Source organism: Helicoverpa zea, chromosome 28, assembly GCF_022581195.2.
Source record: "Helicoverpa zea isolate HzStark_Cry1AcR chromosome 28, ilHelZeax1.1, whole genome shotgun sequence".
In the NCBI taxonomy this organism is placed as follows: Eukaryota; Metazoa; Arthropoda; class Insecta; order Lepidoptera; family Noctuidae; genus Helicoverpa; species Helicoverpa zea.
In genome coordinates this window covers 6,636,518-6,659,228 of record NC_061479.1, presented here as the reverse complement: position 1 = coordinate 6,659,228, position 22,711 = coordinate 6,636,518, and the positions used below count along the sequence as shown (strand labels likewise).

The window sequence follows — 22,711 nt, the reverse complement described above, 5'->3', positions numbered from 1 at the left end:
ACTGTGACGTCATTGTGATGTCATAGGTTCAATGTACCGTATGCTGGTAACAAATACAGTGTTTTAGATAACTGTTTTATTAGACTCGTTAGTGGGTACGGCGTTTCTTGGAGGTACACTATATTCATCTGCCTATCCTAGTACAAATAGCATTTTGTCATATAGCAATATAATAGCATATTGGGTGGTTGCTGATCTGAACTCCTCAACCCATTTACTTGGGCGAGACGGTACCCCTTGGTAAGACTGCTTGTCAGACGCCTGACCCACCAATTAAATGTGCCTTCTTATACTTAAACTCAGGATCATAATTGTTACTAAATCTTATTGCTGTAAATATAAACAAAGTATATAATATATTAGATAAGTAGGTACCTACACCTATTTTCTTCAAAGATTTAGCAGAGGAGCAAATATCCACCACCTGTCATCGTTCATTAAAACAAAAAAAACTTATATTTTAATATCTGCTTATTAACTAACTTATAAATAAACAATTAAAAGGACCATGGGCAAAAATGTATGAAGCCTGGGCTCACCCACCAACAGAGATGAGACCACTTTGAATATACTTATAAAGCACTAAATATAAAGATTTAAACTCATTTTTGCGAAGAATCCATGGGGTTATTTTGCTATAAATATTTTTCTCCGACCATAAATAAACTAATATTCTGCAAAAAGTAGTGCTGTTATGGCAGTGTAGGTTTTGTTATTGAACACCTTTAACTGGTTTTAATTCCAGGTTTAATGTATACATAAAAAATAAAACAGCTGCTAACAGTTAAAATTATTTTTGTTAACATTTCAATCTATATAAATAATAATGTCGTCTAAATATCCTGCCGGTGGATTAAATTGTGAGTGCCTGCCTCACCCTAGATACCATATTATTGAAATGATATGAGCACAACTTCCTACTGAGCGTCTACCTGTTAGACACGAGCAGTAATACTGAGCGATGGCATCTCGACCCATTTCGTTTCTGTTAACCAGAATGTATACCTACGTAATATGTAAACCTATTTAGGTGCATATCTTTTTTTTGCCATGGAATTGAAGGTAGTGCCCATAGTAACAATTTTAGTACAAACAAAAACCTTCACAACGGCATATGCTGTAACTCTGTTGGACAATGAGCCCAATTTGACTCATGGTCCTTTTATAAGTCCTACGCAAAGTTAATTTTTTTTTTATATTAAGGTCTTACATTTACTTTATTTTTGATCAAGTACATACAAGTAGATATGTTAAATACTGTTAACGATATTTTAAAATTTAAGTAATTATATAAGTTAATAGTCATTTTATTTACGTAGTGGGACAAATTTAACTGTTAAACTATAAGTTTGTTACAAAATAAATACAATTTTTTTTTATTTAGGAGGATATTTTTTATACACTTTTTTAAATAGTATTTTTCATAAATATTTATTTTTGAAATAAAATGAATTTAGATAGTTTATAAAAATAAATATATTTACATATATGCTATCATAGATAGACATGTACAAACTTGTATGAGGTACCAAGAAGGTTTGACGTCACTTGACATATAAAAAGTTTCTTTTTTAATTCGTAAAAAAGTTTATATATCAAGTGAAAAAAAGGCGGGAAAGTGCGTTGTGCTTTTGGGTAAAACTTACAAAGTCTATGAATCGAGACATTTATGATAATTAGACTTTGTATTAAAAACTTAATTTGTATAATTTTATTCACATATTTTTCTGGTTGGAAGAAGCACGTGTACAATAGGATTAAAATGTATTTTTGATGAGTCTAAGTGTATATAATTTTGATTTTATTTTTTTCCTTATTTTGCATCTAAAATGATTATTGCTTTTTTTAATGTCTGCGTTTTGTGACTCATTTTTGCCTATTATGTCTGATACTGAACTCTACGTTCACTGTAGGTCCCGGCTGTCATTGAATACCTTTTCAGTCCTTACGGGTAGTCAGAAGCCAGTAAGTCTGACACCAGTCCAAACAAGTGGTTTTGGGTTGCCCGTGTAACTGGGTTGAGGAGGTCAGATGGTGCAGTCGCTCCTTGTAAAGCGCTGATACTCAGCTACATCAGGTTAGACTGGAAGCTGACCCCAACATAGTTGGGAAAAGGCGCGTAGGATGTCTGAACTCCTCGTTCATGGCTAAGTGGTTGAGAAGTCAGAAGCCAGAAAGCATGACAATCAGTTTTTTCAGAATATTGGATTGATTGGTAAACTGAGTCGAGGGAGTCATTTAAAACACTGGTACTGACGGTCACACTGGAAGCCGAATCTAACGTACCTAGTTGGGAAAAGGCTAGTCAGATATTGAAAAGTTTTTTTCGTTCCTTTCAAAATGGCTCGGTTCAGCTGAATGACATATTCTTATAATTATACCTACATATTTGTTGATGATATGGCGAAAAATATTCTTTTAGGCATTATAAAGAAATAAAATGGCCCATCGAAAAACTTTTTAAATTGAATTTTGGCATAATCATTTTGTATTTATTTATTTTATATTTGTCTAATATTTTTTTTATTTTAGAGGTCATTGATCTTAGATGGTCAAAAAATAAAGTATGGATGTATGAAAATGGCAAAATTGTGCTGAGCATAATGCTGTAAAAGATACATGCTAATTTGAGAATTATTTTGATCACTATAACACATACTTACCTCGATTATTGGTCTAGATGGGGCGTCTATCGTCATCTGTCAAGGCTTTTCCCAACTATGTTGGGGTCGGCTTCCAGTCTAACCAGATGCAGCTGAGTACCAGTGTGTCAAAAGGAGCGACTGCCTATCTGACCTCCTCAACCCAGTTATCCGGTCAACCCAATACCCCTTGGTAAGACTGGTTGTCAGAATGGCTATGACATATAAATCCTATTTTATAACGGGAACATTTCTATATACAGATGTTTGTACCTCTTTTACGCAAAAACTACTGGCTAGATTTTGATTAAACTTAGCAGTAATAAAGCTTACACATCTAATTAATATATAGACTATTTTTTACACAGAACCGGGAAGTAGTTCCTTCAGGAAGTGAGTGAAACCAAATGGCGGAGTATGTGACTGAATATAAGAAGAAATAAACTAGTTGTAAAGAAAGAGACAGCTATAGTGATAACTGAAGTATACTATACTAAAGTAAAGTAGGTATATAATATTTACAGTTAGGCCAAATCTTAAGCTTGCGTCATGATATTTAGATACCTATATATAATATATGCAAGTAGGTATACAGTCGTTTCAGTTAGTACAAAAAAATACCTATATTTTTTAACACTGAACTGAAAATCACTTGGATTTTATTTTGAAGAGGTTTAAACTGTGTATTTTAATTTTCGTTAAAGTGTTAGTATAATTTAACGAATGTTAAATTGCAATAATTGATTCTTCTTTAGCAGTTTAGTAAAATCTCATTTTTAGATGAATTCGTTTGTTTGCTGTTTAATATAAATTAACATTACTTATACTTTCAAAAATCAAGATATACTGTCTTTAAAATCAATATAGGTACTTAATAATATTTTTTAACAATATAGATACTGTGGGACACTACTTTTAACCGGCTACAAAAAATGAGGTTTTCAGTTTAACCTGCATACATGTATTTTATTGCCCAATTATCCAACGTTTGACTTAGTCGATTTTGATGCGGTTTTCAACCTAGTATTAAAATACATATTTATCTTACATAAGTAGGTACATATCTATGTATACTACATATGAGACTGATGTGTGTAGGTACATCATCCTCCGAGCCTTTTTCCCAATCATGTTGGGGTCGGCTTCCAGTCTAACCGGATTCAGCTGAGTACCAGGGCTTCACAGGAAGCGACTGCCTATCTGACCTCCTCAACCCAGTAACCCGGGCAACCTGATACCCCTTGGTTAGACTGGTGTCAGACTGTCTGGCTTCTGACTACCCGTAACGCCTGCCAAGGATGTTCACTGACAGCCGGGACCTACAGTTTAACGTGCCATGCGAAACACAGTCAATGGTGTCTAAGATATACTTAGATGATTGATGTGTGTAGGTACATGTATTACATATAATCATACGTATAGTGAAATAGGTTTAGTACGATATCAAATGTTACCAAAAATGACATGTAGACATTATACGAGGGGTGGCTAAGCTCCCTAAAATAGGGTGAAACACCACTGATGCTGTGCACGGGGTAGGTCAACTTTAAAGCACTTTTGCTCTTTTCAAATAGCTTGGGCACATTAGTTAGGTATATCCAAATAAATACCTGCTGGTTAAAAATATAATTTTGATTATATTATAAGTACAGTTATTTACTTTTTAAATAAAGATACGGGATTACGTGAAATGGCGGAGAAAAGTGTCTTAAAGAAGTAGGTACTTAGTTATTTTTTTTTTAGTAAGGTTATTTTATGTAAGGTCTTAAAAAATTTGATTCACGACTCTTATAATGATTAAATTAAGTACAATCAATCTGACACCAAATGGTTCACACTAATAAAGGTGAAACTCTTCTATGCAAATATCACTGAACGGATTTTAATGCCTGCATCTTTATATCGTACAGTCTCCTTTTTACCCTGGAACTAGGAATTGGTCCCTCGGGACTCAGGACGTAAATGACTCAGTTCAATTTTTTGGCTGGATTCCCTTTTTTAAACTCATTAACCTCACTTTTGGTACAGTTCTTTTGAAAATCTTATATAACCTATTTTTCACGTATTTTTATACTTTAATTTAGTTACGTAGGTCATGTAAATCGTATCTAAATGACCTTAGACTGGCGCTTCGTTTTACACATCCGTATAGTAAATTGGCATAACATAGGTCTTATGACGAAGAAAGTATGGTGTCGAATTATTGTACAATTGACAATATGTCACTGACGACCTACTAAACTACAGGTAGTCACGCCTCTATTAATTGGATTTTATTTTGAATAGCTGTTTCCCGGGGTTTCACCACTTACTTTTGTACCGGGATGTAGTATAGCCTATGTTACTCGGGATAGTGTAGCTTCTCAATAGTGTTTTTTTTTTTTTTTAATCAGTTATGTAGTTTCAGAGCCTTAAACAAAAGATCCTCTTTTTAGTACTTACACCAATCTAACCAAGGGGTATTGGGTTGTCCGGGTAACCGTGTTGAGGAGGTCAGATAGGCAGTCGCTTCTTGTAAAGCACTGGTAGGTACTCAGCTGAATCCGGTTAGACTGGAAGCCGACCAAAACATAGTTGGGACAAGGCTCGGAGGATAATGACATATTACATACATTTAAAAAGTATTGTACTCTAATTTTAGGAGAAAATATAATTATAAAAAATGTATTTCGATTTTAACAATTGATTTTCATTTTTGGTTTTAAAATTAAGATACGTTAAAAAGTACTTTTATATTATAACTTATAAGTTACCTTTTTAAATTTAATTCTATTTTGAAATATGGGTTTTTATTAAACTTATATTTTTGTCCGTCAATATATAATTTTAAATACTTATTACATTTCCTAAAGCAAAATTGACATGGGTACATTTAAATATACTTTTTAAGCTTCTTGAGTTATAACCTCAATTGTCGAGTTTCTCTTTAATATAACTGTAGTGGCCACATGTATTGCCTAGATTCTAGACTTACACGTGCTCGTATAACCCCAAAAAGTCTAGATCTAAATATGACTCAGTCTAACACTTGTTTCATACTTCAAGCTGATTATTTAAGGCTTTAAATAATGCCTGTTTTTTGTTTTTTTTTTTTTCACATTTTGTCGTCTATTTTTTACTTGTGATTATTGATTCTTGAAGAATTTAAGAACATAACCTAACTCTGTATGAAATTATCACATTTCACTTTACGTTAATGATCATGGTAGGTTGAAAGCAAAAACTCCAGTAAGTATGGTTTTTAATATTTGACAGGCTTATTGATGCTATGACAAAATATCATAGGTATGATCAGGTATGATACATTTTATAAGGGGTCTAAAGAGGTTCCTTTAGAGGAGTGCTTGTGCCAAGGAGTATAGAGTTTACCTATGTATATTTTGGGCTACGATTCTTTTTTCTGCACTAGTGCACTTAATTGACACTTCACAATTAATTACGAAGTGGTTTTGAAATTTAGAAAAAATATGTATATGCCTGCCTATATGCTCCACAACTACCCTTATAATATACCTTGTATTTAATTGTAACGTCTATTTCATGGTACCTACTTACCTACATTTATTTCAAGGATCATATGACTTCGGCACAACTTATTTAATTACGATTTTTTTTTTCAGTAGATGAGAATAATCTGTTAATGGTGTACCTATTAGGTATGTAGATTTAAACTCTGAGTACTTACCTAGTTTATACTTCGTAAAATATGTATAAATTAGACAATAAAGAACCACCGTTCTTTAGTGTCTAAGTTTTTTAACTATTTCAACTACATTTTTAGTTGAAATTTTTGTAATCATTTCTTACCACCTATCTAAATATCGTCTACGTAGAATTTCGTATAGGGATCACAGGAATTATCTGTTGTGTGAATGTAGAAATACAATTATAAATGACACATATTTTTTATATTTTAAAATAATTGAGTCATAAATGAAAATACCAAATTGTAAAATATATTTTTACTAGAACTTACATATAGTATTCTTTTCCAAATTAATTACCTATACTTACATTATAATATAAAGACATGACTTACATTTTGTTTTACCTTTCAAGAACCAGATTTAAATTCTATAAACTTAAAAACCAGCAAAGTGCACTTGGTACCAATAATAACATATTCTTTAAATAGGTATACCTTTATTATCTATATGATTACTGTCATTTTATAAGTTATACTTAAACAGGGTAAGGACAGTCATTTTTAATAAGAAATACCTATTTTCAGTTGTTACTTTTGACTGCATACTTCTCTATATTTGATCGTTATTATAGGTACCTTCTTATAAAAGTTTAGGTACTCAATAATGACAACCATAAACTGATACTCACCTTTTTTATTTTTATTTTTTATAAGAATTGTCGTGTCATATTGGTCACGAAAAATAAAAAATTGCCTGCATACCTGATGCTTGCATTTGTTTGTACATATATTGTCATTCTCTGTCTTTCCAAAATACATTTTAGTTATTTATAGGTACGATTTACCAGTTTTATATTTATTTTAGTATCTTTTTTACATTTCAACTAAAGTACATTCTTGATACAGACTTACAACTTTTGTATGAACGTGTTTTATTCCCGTGGATCCCGGTGGCTTTCAAAACCGGGATTTGGCAAATATACTATATTTTACTCTTATATGCTATACTTTTATATGAACTAAAGTGATATATAGACATTTGTGAACATAATTTTACGATTTTTGTTAGCTATATACTTCGATATTACTAAAATATTGTTTAAAACTTTAGGCCTAAAATCTGACACAAGAATTATTAGATACTGACTTTATTTCTCTCTTTACTAAGCAATTTTATAATATTTATATGGTTTTTAACATGTTTTTCCGGATAATTGAATAGTTAAATAAGGTTTGTATATTTGGTATATATCGAAATTGCATTTTTTACCATATGCCTGAAAGCTATAAGTACCTACTTTCAAGTGAGGTTCTAACTCAGCTCAGTATGCATTTTAGCCTAAAAATTATGCATTTTTAGCGATTTTAAAAGATGGTTTTACGAAAATAATAACGTTTTTATTGGGACAAGATATTTTTATGGAATTTCCATAAGGTTTATAATAGGATTTTATACATTTTTGATTGAGAATATTACTTAAACCGCCGTAGAGTCGTCTATACTAAAAAATCTCATTTCCTTGCAATTTTATTACACCAAAAAGTCACCCATACAAAAAGGGGTCTACAATTCATATAATTTAATATTATTATTTACATTTAATGCTCATTTTACAGAGTTTAGAGTCATCTTAAGCGATATTAAGCCTTAAAACAATGGTAAAACGCTCGGAACTAATTTTGATAGAGACGCTAACTTTGAGGTCACTTTTCTATCTAAATTTAATTACTAAACGAATCAAATCTTCATGATTAACAAAGAAAATATAGCAAAAATCTTACATTAAGAGTTTTTAAAAGTATTTATTTTATAAGAACACAGTTTAAACGGGTTTTTCGTGACCACGCGCGTCCGAGCGTTTTCGCGCCAGAAACCAATCAAATAATGGGTTATTTTGATTCGTTTTCTTGATAATAAATATCAATACAGGTAAAATAACACAAATACTCACATTTTCAACCGGAACAGCGATAAACAATCCATTTTAAAGAGTCACATCAACTTTTGAACACGCGTCCGCGCGTGCTATCACAGTCACTTCACATAATCGTTAAAAAAACATAGAAACACATGAAAATCCACCAAAAAAGTCATTTAATCATAAACTTGAATGAATTTCGAGCACAAAACGTCAATTTTCTAAATAGGCCTACAAGAATCTTATTGGAATCGAACGTTGGTTATTTGTGCAAAATTTTCGCGGAACTGCGCGATTGCCGCCAATTTAGGCCTACAGACACCCGCGTCTGGTTGCGCGCGCTCTGCCACATACGCCAAAACACTTTTAGCACTCGAACGATAATACAACATTCGATAAATAAGGATCACTATCCCTGATAAGGGACCGAAGAGTCATTCCGTGTGTCAAAGACTTGTGTAGACCCGTCAACGACACGTGGTAGTAATCGCGAACCAAGCGCCCGACATTACAAGAAAAATATCATAGAAAACACGGTTTATTTTGAAATTTTAAACTGCGAAGGGACTGTTATTGACCAAAGGGCTGATTTTTGGTATGAAAATTTTAAATAAGGGGTATTTTTGGGGTCGTTTAGTGAGGTGGTTGGTGGTTTTTGGGGATGATGGTTGGGGTTGGGGGGACGGGAGCTGAGTATATCGTTGGCGGGATGTGGCGCTCGCGCGGCTGGCTTGGCAGAAATGGCGGGCGCCGCGCAGTGCGGTACACTAACCTTGTGGCTGTACGAGGTACGCCTAAAAGAGGCATCCACATCCGTAGGTATACATATCACAGCTAACTACCTAACTATTAAACTGGTCTAACAAAAAATTATAGGACCCCTTTAATTATAAAAAAAAGTATTTCATATTTTGAGGTCGTATTATAAGAATGTTTTACAAAAATGTATTTTGAATCTTATAAGTCATTTTATTTTTTAAGTGTTCCAAAATTAAAAATTAAAATTGTCCCTCAATTTTTAAAGTTAACTTTTTCGTATTTTAGTTTTTGTAAAGGGACATTTTAGTATACTATGTAGTTAATATATATAAAATTGGTCAGTGTGTTTGTACCACACAAAGTATGACGAATACTGTGACTAATCGTCTGTCTGTCTATTTGTCTAGATCTCATAGATAGCTAAGTATTAGAAATATGTGCAGCTATTTCTGTACCGATCTAGGAATTTAGATCATTGACTCGATAGTGAATTTATAGGTATTTGAATCACATGAATGAAATACTAAAATGTTTTGAGTTTGATCTTGCCTGTTTTGGGATTTTTTGATAATAGGAACGGAATTTCAGTCCTATATGAGAATATGGGGTACCTAAGTAGATCTAATCTTGAGTATAGTTATCATCTGCCTAGCCTCTTTTCCAACTAAGTTGGAATCGGCTTCCACTCCAGGATTACCAGTGTTTTACAAGGAGCGACAGCCCATCTGACCTCTTCAACGCAGTTACCCGGCCTTATCTTGAAGTATAGTATCAAATCCAATATCTTTGTCCTAGCAATTAATAAATCTATTCTATTCCATTAAAGTGAAAACCTACGAAAAACAATTTTTGCTCAATTTAATTTATTGTATTTTTGGAAGAATACTTCTCATCCTATAGCTTCGTTCAAAAGGTAATCTTTAACACTAATGAGGTGTTCACTGTAAGGAATGGATAGGGGAGTTTCCTTTCCAATGCAGCTTGTGGTGCTGGATAAATGATGGTTTACTAAGACCAAATTGAGTTTCTTGTAATCACAGTATTAAAAGGTTAGACGAGTTAGAATGTAGGGGACTTCTATAACCAGATATCAAATAGTTATTTACAAGTGAAAAGAGATCAACTTCTCGACGTAGGCAGGTATAAAGGACTCTGTTACCCACGGATCCACCTGACATGTAACTACTTCCAGCATCCAGACAAAAATAAGCCTACGTAATTTTTCACACTGTAGGCTATTTTTGTACCTTGCATTTAAATGGATTCAGTAGGTCTGGTGAGAAAATGCGAGGATTTAGGTATAATTTAAACGGATTGGTTTGCTAACCTCTCAATAGAATGACAGTGGCTATAAAAGGACTCAATGAAAAGGTTCATAACTTTCTATCTTTATTCATCATGTTGTATTGCAGCATTTAATTTAACAAAAAGGGCAAAAATAGTCACAGCGATAAATGGCTACACCAGAGGTATACCCAACCGAAGAAAGCAGAAGAAATACCAAATGACATGTTTTCTGACCATATAAAATATTTATCAACGCAAAACACCGCGGTGGAAACGAAATATCTAGATCTTATACCTAATCCTTTTAGAAAGGGTCCATGAGTTTGCCACCAATTTCTGCAGAAGATACCTACTTAGAAATTTAAGATAGTTCAAATTCCGGCTTAGAATATTTGAAGAACTACAAAATATCTCCAGATTAATTTCTATATGGAGCACTGTCAATGCTTGGCGTGGTAGGTGCATGGATGGGTGATCTATGTCATGTGGCACACTGCAACATTTAGGTTAGACTGGAAGACGATCCTAACTGAATTGGGAAAAGGCCAAGCAGGTCATGGACTAGAGTTTATATCCAACAAAGTATTTGAGAGAGACGGGTCTTCTCCAAAGTCCAGAATCAGAGAAGACCGTCTCATAAAGCATATTCCTCCAGTGCCATTTTCACAAAAATGGTATCCAAATTAAATGGGAACAGGGCAGGGTGAAGTAAGTACCTGTGTACACTGGCTAACAATAGGTATTCAGTGTGAAAGAGAATTTTGAATTAGGAAAGTAATAGGGCTGATCGTGTTACCCTAGCAGAGCTCCTAAACCCTCATAGCAAAATCCTCCTAATTTTAGTAAGTACACCTTCTAATATAAGGGCCGAATTTACATTAACAGTGTCAAAGTTTACCTACATTAAAAGACTTGCCACTGTTAAAGTGGTCCCTTTGCAGGAAAGTAGAGAAAAATAGTAAGTTTGTGTATCTTCCAATATCAACACAACGTATGATTCTAAAAAGAAAACAAAAATAGTAAAAACAATTTAGAGAAATTATTGACCCTGTCACATCATTTTAAAATACGTACCTAAATTGAAAAAAATAGAAATTAAAATCGCAAAATAATTCAACATTAAAATATGTTATTATAGTTTTTTAACATTATATTAATAATAAGTAATAGAGGTATTAATATTTGAAATTAATATGTACGTTTATATATTTTATGATAAACATTATTTTAACTTGTATATCAGAGTTTGTAAGTAAAAAATATAAATTTACTCTACACTATTTGTATTTTTTATATAAGTAACTTTAAAATAGTATAAGTTTCATTTAAATAGTTTTAATAGTTTGTAAATTATAATTAAAAATGGGCACATACGGCTTAACAAAATTGCAAATGGCGATTTTATTTTTGGATATTGAAATATCATATTGATGATTGAAAATTCAGTTGATACTTAGGTACACTGTAAACCAAAAACATGTCTGTTTTTAGATGCGTATTTGTTAATTCGGTTTTAAAGATTATAAGTATTTAGTAATTCAGTTAAGTATTAATAATGAATTTAGAAAAAATGATTCAGGTTTTCTATAATTAGCTTTACTAAATTACGCAAATTTCCATTTATTTCCCGCATATGGACAAAAAAGCCTAAGATTATTAGCCTCATTAGACTCTACCTAGTATATTTGTGTACCAATGTCATTGACATCGTTTCAGTAGTTTTGTCTTAAAATGGTGACAGGCAGACAAAGTTACTTCCGCATTTATTATATTACCTAAGTAAGGGCTTACATCATCTGAAAGCATGTGAGATTATTTCACGAGCCTACTTATAACCTCTTATAAACATTAAAATCAACTGAAAATAAAACTGAACATAAAACATAATAATTATGTTATCTTTACAAAGTTACTAGTCAATAACAAAATATTTATATTAATTGAAAAAAATAAAAAACTTATATATATATACAACTTAAAACTAATACAGTGCATCAAAAAATTGCTCCTCATCGCTGTCACTGGGTAATGTACCCAAAAGACTGGCAGCATTGCCACGTTGGATGGCAATGCTCAACCTCAAAAGCCAGCCTTGGGTCCCGGGAAGTGTCAACCGAAGCTGGGAAATATCCCTGGCAAGAAGGTGGGCGCTCGGACCCCACGGCCCTAGAGTTTCAACCCCAAACGGCTCAAACATGTAATTGCCTATAAGGTTACTATATTTGCGCCGCTTGAGGTTCTCTGCTTGTGCAGCGGCGGAGCCAGCACAACATGCAGTTCCGGGAAGGTGAGATAAAAACATTGGATAAATATTATGTTAAAGATTTATTTTAATGAGCAGGTAAAACTGTTAAGTACATCATCATCTCCCGAGCCTTTTCCCAACTATGTTGGGGACGGCTTCCAGTCTAACCGGATGCAGTTGAGTAGCAGTGTGCCACTAGGAGCGACTGCCTCTTGGTAAGACTGCTACCCCTTGGTAAGACTGGAATTGGGAGTTGCATTTGAAATGGTGGAATGGAAAAAATATTACGGTTACGTATTAATGATCAGGTAAAACTGTGCTTTTCATAGAAATAGTTTCAATATTGAGGTGCCTATACATATACATATTAAGATAACTTTTACATAAGTAGGTATTTATTTACCTACTAAGTATTGAAGCCAGATGAAAATGCGTTAACTCTTATTTTGCAGCTCTGTCAATTTTTTCTTTCTTCTTTTTGATTCTGAAACCCTTTGCCTGTGCTCTTTAGTGATACTTAAGTACCTAAGTATGACATAATTTTAAGTAAAAAGGTACACATACCTACTTACTTTTTTCTTAAGTTTAAACGTGTTGTAAGTTCTTGATTTTCCTTACAACAATAAAAGATTAAAAAAAACATGATCCTCGTTCCTCCGCATCACATGCCCATGCCATGACTGCCGGTTTACTTTTTCCACATTGTATTTTAGGTAAGGTAAGGTAAGTATTAAAGAAATTAGGTAATAGGTACTAATAAAAATATTATCAAGTTTTAAAAGATATCAAAATTTGACCACTATTTGAAGTGGGTTTAAAGATATGGCGTGGAATAGTGGTTAAATGAAATCTAATAAAGCAAAGCAAATCACAAGCATTTTCAAAAGACAAGAATAACATATAGGTACCTACCTAATTGATAAAATATATAATGGAATCATTTTTATTCTGTTAACTTTTAATTAAGGCATAAATATTCTCTGGCAAAGCTGATATCAAAATTGTAAAGATGCAGTCTACAAGACTGCAGTCAATAAGACTGCATCTAAAAAGCCTAAAAACTAAAAAGCCCGGTTATTCTAATCAGTATCTAATTGTAGTTTGTTTGGTCAAACTGCGATGTGATGGAAATAAGTTAATTCACCTACTTAATCAAATCTAATAGGTTTTATTCGAAAACTATGACTTTAATAATCTTTTCTGAGCATTGACTAGTCAAAATTAGGATTGCTTCAACATCAAAGTTTGCCTATAACATTTACCGGTAATCGGTAAAAGAAACAAAATTTGAATCTTTTCGTAGGACGTACAACGCTATCTAGTGTTGAATAGAAATATGAAATCAGACTACAAGTGCCATCTATTGACGAATGGCTGTATCAACAAGGCATACTACATGCCATGTATAAACATTTCATTTTATTATGACTCAGCTGAAATTAAATGTACTGTTTGCATAAAATTTAGACAAATGAATAGTCTAACTAAAACTGAAAATATAATTATAAAACATTTTTCAAAAAACCATCAGCTGGTGTTGAGTCATGCATAAAAAACTGAAAAATATAAAGATTTTTTTGATAATGGCAACACTGATACTCACCATCACAGGTTTATAATCCTTCAAGTAAATCTAAAATATGCTTTATTGTATAGCATAAAGGATTAAAATTGCACGAAAAATAAAGTTAGTAAGACATTTTATCGTTTGAGTAGGAAGTGGCATAAAAATAGGATTGCCAACAATCTTAGTGACGTCACGCCATAGCCATCGGAGTCATGGAGCCAGCCTTCTAAAATTACATAGGAGCACAAGAAAATATATTTTTCCGACATATACGCTCCATTTAAATACAATTAAATATACAGAAGTGTCGATAAAAGTGTACAACGCGAGTGTTAAATGAAATAATTATTGTAAACACGACAGTCGAAGTTAAAATCGTGTATATCGTTACTAAGTTACCGGAGATTTTTTTTATATTTTGTGAGTATCTAATGTATTTTCCACACGAAAACTGGTTATTAACGATCGATATTTACGTTATGCCGTACCAAACACGTGATGTAACGTGGTTAAATGGATTAATTTTGTGTTTTATTCAGCATAGGCTGTGTCATGCTATGTCGCTAAAAATAATACTGGAATGTATTTTTGGAATTATATTTGGCGATTTTGCGAGTGCGGGGCGGTGAAGACGTGTGAAAGTTTGTAATTACGCTGCAAAAAAGCTTTTTAACTAGTGGCCTTGATATATTAAATCAATTTTATATGCAGTGGTATCAGGTTACGCATATTTGAACGGTAAGGCGACGTTTTTTTAGTCTTTAAAAATGTTTAAGAATGTTATGTACTGTCTTTCGTGTTGGGAATGTCCATGAACATTTTAATTGGATCAATTCTTAGTGTATGACCTTGAGTAAAATACGCATCGAGTTAACCCGTGTTTTTACTTCGAACACGGCAATATTTTTTAACATACCTTCTTCGTGTTACCAGTTGCGAAATAAAATACCTTGCTAGGATATTGGACCAAAGAGTCTTGATAAGAAAGTTTGAATGCACCAAAATCATTGCATATTGCACTGCAAAAAAACTGTCTACCTTTCACTTTCTGGTACTAACCTTACAAGACTGAAAAATTAATTTGACAATCTCACATTACTATTTCAGTATTTTTTTTGTGTCTTAGATCTGAAAACTAAGTCATTAAATGCCACTAGTATGACGATAAAATTCCCAACTTTAATTACAAATGTTTGATTGAATTTCCCAAAATTAAGGGTAATATACCACTGGCAACATTGTCCAATGTTATTGTGCTTATCAAGTACATACAGCTGATTTGTACATAGTCTATTGTACAGACAATAATAAAACTACATTTTGTAGGTCATTGAAGATACATAACAGTTTGCTATGTTTACGGTACGTAGATGTTATCTTTATGACAAAAGTGACTAGGAAAATGATAAAAAAAGAGCTTAAAAGTGTACTTGACAAGAATTTTATTTATCTTTATAAATGTAATTTACGTGCTGTTTTCCACGGCTCCATCTGCACCTCAGAGGAACTTTTGTCCATACCTGAACAAAATATAGTCTGTCACTTGGCGATATTGTAGTTTCCAAATTGGTTCAGTAATTTTTGACTCTTGTTTCTCCCAGTTTCTGAAATAAACCATAGCCTATGTTACTCAGGGATAGTGCAGCTTTTCAATGAGCTATTTCAGAGCCCTTACAATGCAGAGCAAGTGTAGTGATTAAAATGCTCAATTCTTCACTGTGTGAGAGGAGGCCTGTGCTCAGCAGTGGGATGATAAAAAGGCTGTAATAGTAAACAATGCAGAAACAAACGCACAAATTGTTTCCACCTCACTATGTTAGTGCAGATACCATTACTAATATCAGATCTACCAAAACACTAAAATTCATCTCAATATCTTCAGTTTACAGTGAAAGTATTAAACAGCTACTTTCACATTTATAATAAAAGCTAGATATTAGAATTTATCTATAACATAACTCTGTCTAGCTTCCATCTGCAATTTCGCCTGCTTGCTTTGTGCTGTTAGATAAAAAAAGTAGCGTATAGTCTTCCTTGATAAATGGTCTACCTAACACTGAAAGCACTTTTCAGATTAGACAACTAGTTCTGAGATTAGAATGTACAAACAAATATGACTTTTCAAAAGTTTAGTTAGTGGTTTATGTAAGAAACTAGCTGTTTCTCGCATCCAGTAGAAACTTCTTCCTGTACCTGGTTAAAATAGAGTCTATGTCACTAGGGAATAGTGTGACTTTTCAATAGTAAAATATTTTTCTAATCACTCCAGTAGATTCAATGCCATTAGGGTACACAAACAAATCATTTTTTCTTCTTTATTATATAAGTATAGAAGTTTAGATAATATCACCCTGATGCCACAGGCCTCTTCTTACACGGAGAAGGATTAGGCATTAATCACCACGCTTGCTCAATGCAGGTCGGTGATTTCAGACTATAGTCCAGGTTTTCTCAAGATGTTTTCCTTCACCTTTTTATCAGCCATTGGCGTCCAAGATATACTTAGAAAGTACATACAAACTTAGAAAAGTTGCATTGGTAGGTACTTGCCTGACCTGGAATCGAACCCACACCCACATACTCGAGAGGTTGGTTCTTTATCCACTAGGCCACCACGACTTCAAATATCACACAATTCAAGTAAAATATTTCCTACATATCCTTTTTTTATCAACATAGATATTGTATCTGGTTGCCATAGTGACCAACATAAACAATATAGATTTGTTGTCATTGCATTGATATAATTATATACCTAAGTATTGTTTATTTGAAATTGTACTACAAAGATACTTTTAAAAGCAGGAAAAGGTATACTTTATTGTTTATTAACGAAAATACGGTTTACTCAAAATAGTAAGCTATACCATAGATTTGCCCATGAATCCCCAAATAAATTGATGAGTATTGTCTCACATTTTTTTGATTAGATAATGTTAGATATTGCCTTTCGAATATTTAGTTCTAGTTTCCACCAACGTTTTCAACCACTTCCTAAGGAAACTGCTTTCTGCACCCAGAAAAATATGGCTCCTACGTCACTGCCAAATTTTATCAAAATCTGTTTAGTAGTTTTTGCCTGAAAGAGGAACAAGCATATAACAGTGGGATACGGTTCGATTTCTGATTTGAGCAACGTCCCATCGATCACTGTTTCAATATGATATTGTTCATTTACATCTTAGAGTTTTCATCTCTCTCTTGTTTCCAAATTGAATAAAATTAACATAGACCCTACACATAACATAAAGAACTAATTTTCAAAATATAGTTTTTTTTTTTTGTAATTTTCCATAAAACGATCAGTCTTTTCTAGTACTCTGTGTGCATCGTAATGTAAAATTTTCTGTATAAAATTTACAATATTCCTCAAGGCAAGGCGCAATAATTAATGACTATTTGTTGGCAAACTCAGCCCATTGTGGTGTGTCTACGCTTACTATTCAACTGTGGTTAATGTCCTCATTCTAGACTTTGGTGTGAGGCCTTTTCATCTGCTTTTATAAAATACCAGCTGATTGAGTGGTTTCATCCGTGTCCCGTGTGAACTACTGCCAGTACCGAGATAAAATATAGCATATGTTACTAGAGAATGCTGTAGCTTTCCAACAGTGAAAGAATTTAAAAATTGTTTCGGAACGTTTAGGATATATCTAGACAAAACAAAAATATATTTTTGAATATAAGAAACTATTTTCGCCCGTGGTGTGTTGGTAAAAGGTAGCCTATGTGTCCAAACCTATCTACATGCCAAATTCAACCAAATAGGTTCAGCCGTTTTTCAGTGAAAGAATAACAAACATTCATGCATACATTCTCGCAAACTTTCACATTTGTAATATTAGTAGGATTTTTAAGATTTCTTGCAGGTTTTGAAAATACTTTTGTGTCCTCTTTTCTTTCTTCATCATATCTTACAATATAATTCTTTGTTACAGAAACCAAAGCCAAAAAGCACTTGAGTCAAGCGAAATAAAAGCAAAACATGCAAAGAAAACGACCGCCGTCCAGAATTAAAGTTAGCCTAGTGTAAGACAAGCGTACGTTAAGGATATGTGTTAGACTGTCACAGACAAACATACAAAATGCCTGTGGTATCTCCCTCTCGATACAATACCACTTCATCGAGCCTCTCTGGCTCGTACCGGTCCACTTTGACCTCTTCAAGCTCAGAGAAACCTTACTACAGGTCTACCAGTGGAAACTATGACACTATACGCAGCTATGAGAGGTCAGAATACAGGTCAAGATTCTCTGACATTGATGGGAACAGAGAGAGAAAGACTATCTCTGAACGCACTCGAACATCTAGAGCACCGAGCATCGCTGACTCTGACAGTGGCATTTCTAGCAGATACCGGTCTGACAGAAGCGAGTCAAGGTCCAGAGATATCTCTACAACCCGCAGTGAGAGTAGCAAGACCTCCAGTGACCCTTTACCGAGGAGTCGGAGACCTATTCTGACTTCTACAGAGCTGGCTATGTCACATGCGGAGTGGTATAATAAATATTCACCAGCAAATTATATACCGTTGACACAAAGGATACAACAGCAACAGCAAAATCAGAATTATGGAGAAATCTCAAGGTCAAAGTCAATTTCAAATGATATTGGAAGGCCTCCGGCTGCAGACCCTACAAGGCTTGCAAGGAAAGCAAGAAATTCAGCAGCGACCATATCAGAGGTAATTTTTCAGAATTTGTACTATTTCAATGTAATATATTTCTTTTTCTTTTATTTTCTAAGTAATTTTTGATTTTGAGTGTCTGCGAAATTGGAAAAAAATTATAATTTTTCGATTTGGTAATATTCAGTGGATATTACGTCATTCGATTTTTGTAAAAATATTCTTAGTATATAGACATTTTAGGTAGGATCAAAAAGTATCTATCACCTGTATCTACAAAGGAATCAGGTATTTGAAAACAGAAACCAAATATCACGGTAAAAAATATTAATAAGCAATCGCGAATCTTGACTGGATCTCAAATATTATGTAATAAAAAATTAAGAAAATCATTATTAAAAAAAAAACGATCACAAAACGAACACAAACATAGAATATTTTTAGAATCATTAAAAAATTGTAGGAAAGCTTAAAAAATTATAAAACTGATTTAGTTTAAGTTAAAAACAAAATACATTCGGTCTGTAATACAAGACATTCCAAGTAATTTCCAAGCACACACATAACTACAAAATAAAAAATGCTAAAATATTCAAAATACATAGGATTTGGCCTTGACCCCGAAACTGTTTAGCTATGAGTCAGACATCTTAAATATTATATCGTGTATCACTTACGCCATGGCCATACGGAATAATGGTATAATATTCAGTTTAAAAAATCTACAATGTTTTTTTTATACAAAATAGTTTTTGCTAACTTGTAAGGAACATATTGGAAGGTATAAAAAACATAAGAAATTGCTTTATTAAACTTTACAGTAATTAGAAAAAATATTATTGATAAAATGAACCCTTATTGTGTACAAAATTATATTAAACAAAAAAACAAATAATAAAATTAAAATAAATAAAACGTAATCCATAATTCAAAAAGTATCACACGTAGGTGATACTTAAACAAATAAAATAATACAATTTACTACACTACACTATTATACATTTATACTATACAATACACTACACAAATACAAATTAACTATACAAACCTGTAGCTTGAGAGAGTGACAATATAAAAAAAAAAATCGACTACCCAAAAGGAGGATCTCAAGTCGACCGTATTATGACATAGCTCTAGAAGTCGGCGGCTAAATTAATTCAGTATCAAATGTAGCAAAAAAGTATTTATTATTATCAAATTGCTTTACCGGGTTTTTTGGGTCTGGGTTACCCAAATATGCATACTTTTTGACAGCTCCATTCGCGCTTATTTTACTCATGACCATAGACAGCACTAAGGTTTTCCGACGAGTTTACGTAAAGTAAGATATTGACTAACTGATTTACAGTTGATATCTGGTTTTACAAGCATATTTTCAAATCTACGCTACCACGTAAGATGCAAGGAATAGTCAAATAGAACAAAATATAACATGATTTCTAAGAATTTTGCCTTCAAAGGTGTTAATTGATATTTCAATAAAAGTCTACAAGTTATAACTTTTTGCCAATCGTTGGAAATGTACATACATCAGTGCTGTGTTATATTACAAGTTTTATTTTGTGAGTTTTCATATACATATCTACTTACTGCGGGTCCCCCCGCGTCCCGTGGGAACTTCTGCCCGTACCGGGATAAAATATAGCCTATGTTACTCGGGAAGAGTGTAGCATACCTACACTGAAAGAGTTTCAAATCGTTCAGTTTCAGAGCCATTAGGGTACATAAAAACAAAGAAAAGTATGATCCATTTTGATTTTCAATATATATCTGTACCAACAAAAATATATCTTACTCTTTCCCTCTTTCACGTTCGTTCATAAGTGTAAAAGAGATAGTTATTGTTGTCACACTCTCATACTACAGGTTTATGTTTGTGTTGTTTTCTGTCACACAGTCAGAAGGCATGTAAAAGTTTTTTTTTCATAAGAAGCCTTTTAAATAACATATTGGCTGAGTTTTTTCTTCATTTGTCTTTAAATGAAGGTAGGTGAAAAATATCATTTGTGTTCCTAAAACTAAAAAAAAAAACAAGTCTATTTAAACAAGGAATTTCATAAAACTATCAAAAATTATGATTGCATTCATTGTTTTTTTTTAATAACAAAAATTATCATCTCATGTCCAAAAAATTTATTAAAAATGAGTTAAAGAAACTTAGGTAGTATTTACTACTCCACATTTCATTCAAACCCATCAATTTGACATCACAAAACTTCGTCAAAAATCGAAGTCTATATCATCTATCAAAATTACCAAAAACCATATACAACTGGTTATTGAGTTACAGCCGAACCCAATATTTTACCTATCTTTGGTTTTCGCTTACTAGAGATAAGAATTTAACATTAGTTGTAAAGGCTATGGCAAAGTCCTATCTTTAGTAAGCTATTAAATAGATAGATAGATTATCGGGACCGGTTAATGTGTAAGATTTCGCAGGCACACAAATTGTGTGCGCGTGTGAATGTGTGTGTACGTTAACATCGCACTAAGTAAAGAGCCATTCAATTGACAGCTTCAAAAAACAGCAGTAGTTGCACCGATTGAAAGGTAAAACTTAAGCTACATACCTTTCAAAAAGTGTCAAGTAGAAACGTAGATGCAAGTTTGCTTGTAATACCATCACCCGTGTAACATTTGTGCTACATACCATTTCATATTTAAATCACGAGGTACCATGAATGATACACTCGGTATTACAGCAAAGCATGATATAAATGTTGGACTAACACACACTTGTCACATGTCGCATTTTTACATCACAAGATCAAAAAATAAGCGTAATATTTGAAAACCAGAGACCAGAACGAAGATCGTATAAGGAAACCTCGCCGGTTTACAAGAGAGGGATGCTAAACGGTGTTAAGGATACGAATGGCAACGAAGTGCCACCAGTCTCGGAGATCAGAAAGAGATTCGATCAAAAGATGACTGTTACGAAACTGCCCGCGAACGACTCCCGGTACACTGAACAGTATCTAAACCAACTGAAGGATTGTGAGAACGGCACGGTAGGGTATACTAAGCTCGTCCCGAAAGACGACAAGCCGGTACCTGTTCATTTGCCGCACGAAAAAAACGGTTTGCAACGCTGGGAAGTAGGTTCATCCAGCTCTCGATCTAACTCAAACTCAGATCTGTCACTAAGTAAGACGATATCCGAGCCAGTTTGCCTAGCCAAACCAATACACGATAGAAATAGTTCCATGTCCACTTCGTTAACTTCAAAACTGCCTTCCGACCGTCTAGCCAGCATTAAAAGCCAGCTAGACCCAAACAATCCTATAGGCAAGATTCTAGAAAAATCCACCGTCATACAAGTAGAGAATGGCGATTTGGATTATAAGAAACATGACGGAAATAAAATTAAAGATATAAAGAGCGATATAGAGAAACAGACGAAAGCGCCAAAACACACATCTAACTTCGCTTCTTACATACAGATATCACAACCAGTTTCATCCGGAACTACGCCCAAAAAACAAGTAGAATTAAACCACATTAATAACGAAGATGCAACTAAAAATGGTATTAAATCTGAACCTAGGAAAGCGAGAGCTAATCTTAAGTACATAGATTCGGAAGAAGATAGGATACTATTGGAAAATGATATTGAATCTCCTAGTGGTACCGGTTTCGAGAACAAGACTTTTGAACATGAGAATTATTTGAAGAAACGAACGGAAAAGAGTGAGGAGGGTAAAGAACAGACAGACGAAGCTAAATCTATGGAAACCAGTACTGAAAGCACGATTAGCGAGCCCAGTGATGATTTAAGTCCTGAAACTCCGTCTGCTAGAAGAAAAGTCTTGGATACAAAGGATTTTGAAGATTCTAAAGGGGTAAGTATTCATTTTGTTCGTTTCGTCGTGGCTGCTTCGATATTTTGAAACATTGGTTTTATTTATATTCTCGAGTAAGCTTGGAAATGGATTTTTTTTTCCTGTTTAAAATCTAATTCAACTTCATATGGTTTCTTGATGTCATTACTAACTTCTTATATACTTACTTACAT

General features: G+C 33.3%; 1 protein-coding gene and 1 long non-coding RNA gene across 3 annotated transcripts in view; one reads left to right on the top strand and one right to left on the bottom strand.

The window, feature by feature from the left end:
- Window positions 1–8,977, bottom strand: part of LOC124643692 — a 114,684-nt gene extending 105,707 nt beyond the window's left edge. The window contains exon 1 of the long non-coding RNA XR_006985971.1: window positions 8,241–8,977. This is a non-coding gene — a long non-coding RNA (uncharacterized LOC124643692). The remainder of the gene's footprint in view (window positions 1–8,240) is intronic.
- A 5,254-nt stretch (window positions 8,978–14,231) lies between these two features.
- LOC124643738 overlaps window positions 14,232–22,711 on the top strand; it is a 30,634-nt gene continuing 22,154 nt past the window's right edge. Inside the window, exons 1-3 of one of the 2 annotated variants that reach the window (XM_047182799.1) lie at window positions 14,232–14,485; window positions 18,004–18,750; window positions 21,495–22,538. In XM_047182799.1, the coding sequence (XP_047038755.1) occupies window positions 18,151–18,750; window positions 21,495–22,538 (1,644 nt within the window). In that variant the 5' untranslated portion in view covers window positions 14,232–14,485; window positions 18,004–18,150. Of the gene's footprint in view, window positions 14,486–14,654; window positions 14,804–18,003; window positions 18,751–21,494; window positions 22,539–22,711 lie in introns of those variants that run through there. The other variant, XM_047182800.1, reaches the window with a different exon arrangement.